Consider the following 4,326-nt stretch of genomic DNA (forward strand, 5'->3'; position numbering starts at 1 on the left):
TTTTATGATTGTGTTTTATGTTCTAAAAATGATGTCTTCTTTCTTATATCAATCATATTTATTAAAGTGTGATTTTTATTTATTAATGTAGGTTTTTTTAATTCATTTTATGTTTATGCTTTTTCTTATCAATCATATTTATTAAAGTAGGATTTTTTAATTCATTTTATGATTGTGTTTTTTCTTATATCAATTACATATATTAATGTAGTTTTTTTATTTTATTTTATAATTGTGTTTTATGTTCTACGATTATTTTAAAATGATGAAAATTGTCTTAAATTAATTAAATAATTAATAATAAATAAAATAAAAATTAATTAATTAATTATTATTAATATTTATTAATTAATCATGCTATTAAATTTAATTAACAATATTACTAATAAGATTAATTAATAATAATAATTTATAATATTAATAATTATAATTATAATAATATAATTACAAATTATAAATTATTTAGGCATACATTTACTATAAATGTAGTTGTGCTAATTTTATTCAGTTTTAAATGAATGTGGTTGTATTAGCTTTTTATTTTATTCAATTTTAAACCTGGTTGTACTAACTTAACTAATGTGGTGTTTAGGTTGTACTAACTTAACTAATGTGATTGTACTAACTCACACCAAGGTTACACATTCACTAATGCGATTGCTATCTTATGACTGTACTGTAGATGTCTTTAAGTACATGTCCTAAATTCCTATCTGGTCACTGTAATGTAGATGTCTTCAAGTACATGTCCTAAATTCCTAAATTTAACTTGGCATTAAGTAGAAAATAATAAGACTTTAATCACATTAGTACATGGAACATGCTAATCGCATTTAATAAAACATAATTCTTCACATTTAGTGAAACATAATTCTTATATTACTAATATGTATAATATAATACTAATCACATTCACTAAAACATAATTCTTATATTACTAGTATGTATAATATAATACTAATCACATTTAGTAAAACATAATTCTTATATAATAGCGATTTCCCAAATATAAAGGCCTTTTTCCATCATTTTCATTTACAAATTCACAGGCCTTACACGACAATAAGACCTTCCTGAATATAAACCCTTGTGACAATTTCTGATCTGAAAAATGCCAATTCAGCTTCTTTCTGAATTCAGCTTCTTTCTGAGGGGCTAATTATGATTCCGAGCTCAATAGTCCGTTCCTTTTCACAATTTCTAATCTGAAATAGAGCTTCTTTCTGAGGGGCTAATTATGATTCCCAGCTCAATACTCTGTTCCCTTTAACAATTTCTGATCTGAAATAGAGCTGATATGTGCGTTATAGATATAATAACCTTTATACCGATTCTCATTTACAAATTTTCCTACTTTACATTATGCAAACGCTTAGGAAATGGAATATAGCGATAGGTAGCTGGCGTACCATGTCCCGGGCTTGTGAGATTCATGCTCACTGACTTGTTCGGGATTCAAAAACTGCTGCTTCCTAGCTAGCTGTTCCAGATGTTTATTTGGAATATAATATTGTAAGCTTTTAACAATTTATAATTTCCAAAGTGCACATTGAATTGAAATTCATATTACTTAAAATATAATATAATAAGTTATTAACCATTTGTAATTTCCAGGATGGAAACTCAATTAAACTACAATAAACTTAAATAATCCAAATAAATAACTAATTTCCAGAATGGAAACTCAATTAAACTACAATAAACTTAAATAATCCAAATAAATAACTTCAAAATTTATATGGGCCAAATGAGAACACACAACTTCGAATCCTTTGTCATGACAGTGAAAACCAGAAGTGGAATCAGTTAATTAAACATATCAAAACACAAAGATGAAAAAAGGCTATACTACAATCTCAAAAACGCCACCGAAAGAGGCCATCATATTTTTATGAATATTTACATAACTGAAAACGCTCAAGCCAAAAGTTCCTTACAACCCCAAAACACAGTACATCAATTGACAGAAAACAAAACAAAGTACACTAGCTGTAGATCACTCTATACGTTATAATTACAATATTCATCATAAGGCTGCCTGTCGATAAAGTTCCAGTCCATTAGACACCGGGGCCCCTGATAGTCGGAAGAAAATTTGGGTCCTTCAGTTTATCCTTGGTTGTATCTCCAAGGCGCCTTGACTTGAAGTCATTTGAATTTACCTTAACGTCGACTGATGGGACACCAGCTTGTCGCGCTACATACAGGCTCCGGTTGTTCTCGCACCAGAGCTCGCCATTCTGTCCTCTGTGGACTTGAAGCCCGCTACTAGCGGGACGTGACGATCCCGCCTTCACTTCCGCTACAGCGTCGTGCAATTTGACGCCACTCATGGGCCCTTTACTAAACGAACCCTTTATACTCTCCTGCGTGAAGTGGAGAGATTTGGGGTCGGCTGAAAAATGTCCAACTTGTGAACGGCTCAAATTCCCGCTCCCGGAATTCCCGGCTGCAGGCTTACACTGCATGGCCGAACTGCTCGACTTCCCAACGCTACTGTCGGAGCCTCCTGGCTTCCCTGCGGACGCATGTGAGCCCACAGATTTCCCCCCTGATCCATGGGGAGCAGCAGACCTTTCCCCACCACCTCCTCCACCAGATTTCCCACCACCACCTCCTCCACCCGATTTCCCACCACCACCCAATTTCCCCCCACCACCACCTCCTCCCGACTTACCCCCACCACCACCTCCAGACTTTCCCCCACCACCTCCTCCAGACTTCCTCATGATAACTGTTCAGCTCGTATACCAGTCACAGTAATACCCTCCAATTGTCCCACTCACTTTCGTGCTTAGAGAGCTGTGAGAGCAGCATTATATAGAGAATGCAGGGAATAGGAAATTAATGAGATGTCATAATCAATTTAATGAAGAAGCCTCTGTGATACATGAAGAGGCGAGATATTAGATCGGATATATTCACAAATTCATTCGATATGACCAGTGACATGACATAGGGAAAAAAGTTTTATGCCATCGAGTCTTGAGATGAGCGTTTTGAAACCCTAACACCGAAAGTGTAAAGAGAGTAGGGCTACCCGCTAACCCTAATATAATTTATTAATTTATTATTGTGACAGTGTTTGAGGCGGTGGGAGATTAATGGAACCGTAATCATATTTATATTCGTGACAGCTTTAAAAGTGGATGAAGTTACAATCACATCTTATTTACACATTATTTTATTACATGTTAAGGTACTTTAATTGGGCAACAAATAAATCTTATGTTATTGGGTTTGAATTGAGCAAGCACGGTATATGTTCACTTTTCGATTTTGTCTTTTAACAGTGGGCATATACAGAGGTCACTCAATTAAAGTCCAATAGCATAGAATTTATTTGTTTGGCAAAATCAAAAAGTAGACATATACAGTCTTGTTCAATTAAAGTCCAATGGCATAGGATTTAATTGTTGCTCTTCAACTCTTTAGTTTTGGCATCAAAATAGTGATTAAATTTACTTTGCAAATATAATCATGATTGTGTATAATTAGCAACAAAAAATGAAATGTTTTGACAGAGGCTTAACAAAATTTAGAGAATGTCTTGAATCCAAACCTTGTAAGTTTTGAGACCACCTCATAGCATTTTTAATAGATATAAGGAAGTGGATATAATTGTTGCTCTTCAACTCTTTAGTTTTGGTGTCAAAATAGTGATTAAATTTACTTTGCAAATATAATCATGATTGTGTATAATTAGCAACAAAAAATGAAATGTTTTGACAAAGGCTTAACAAAATTTAGATAATGTCTTGAATCTAAACCTTGTAAGTTTTGAGACCACCTCATAGCATTTTTAATAGATATAAGGAAGTGGATATTAATGAGAGTGTTTAATTAGCGGTGTGGTTATTTATTAAAATGGATACATGTGGTTTAAATTATAGTTATCAAGTTTGAATTTGAGTTTGATTTCATATAAATAAATTGGTTGTTTGAAATTTAATTTTGAAAAAAATTGGGAATACACATCTAACACACTTCAATACATTATTTTTCTAATATTTTAAAAGGTTGAAATATACAATATAATAAAGAAAATCTTAAAAACATCTTAAAAATTATTGTGATATATTAAACAAAATGCATAATTTTACATTAAAATAGCATATTACTAGAATTTCTGTGTTCATCCATATACACAATTAAACTCATTATATGATGTGTAATGTAAACTGAGTTTTCATTCAAATTCTATGTTAGAGTGAATCATATAGATTCCATATTACATATCATATTTATGTTTGAAATAAAATTATATACAAACATTTTTTTAAATATACATATATATATCACATTTATATTTAAAATAGAATCATA

The 4,326-nt window shown here is 31.8% G+C and overlaps 1 protein-coding gene across 1 annotated transcript; it reads right to left on the minus strand.

Moving 5' to 3' along the window:
- Positions 1-1,849: 1,849 nt before the first annotated feature.
- On the minus strand, positions 1,850-2,729 carry LOC149149138 (uncharacterized). Its single transcript, XM_089442396.1, has one exon. The coding sequence runs from the start codon at positions 2,727-2,729 to the stop codon at positions 2,061-2,063; it is 669 nt and encodes a 222-aa protein (XP_089298522.1). The 3' UTR covers positions 1,850-2,060.
- Between the last annotated feature and the right edge of the window lie 1,597 nt (positions 2,730-4,326).

This window comes from Pinus tabuliformis, chromosome 9, assembly GCF_031772625.1.
Source record: "Pinus tabuliformis cultivar Carrire ecotype Pingquan chromosome 9, CPIR1, whole genome shotgun sequence".
Taxonomy (NCBI): Eukaryota; Viridiplantae; Streptophyta; class Pinopsida; order Pinales; family Pinaceae; genus Pinus; species Pinus tabuliformis.

What these genes read in the sequence shown, in the direction of transcription:
- LOC149149138 (XM_089442396.1), bottom strand. Translation starts at nt 2,729, where the DNA reads ATGAGGAAGTCTGGAGGAGGTGGTGGGGGAAAGTCTGGAGGTGGTGGT.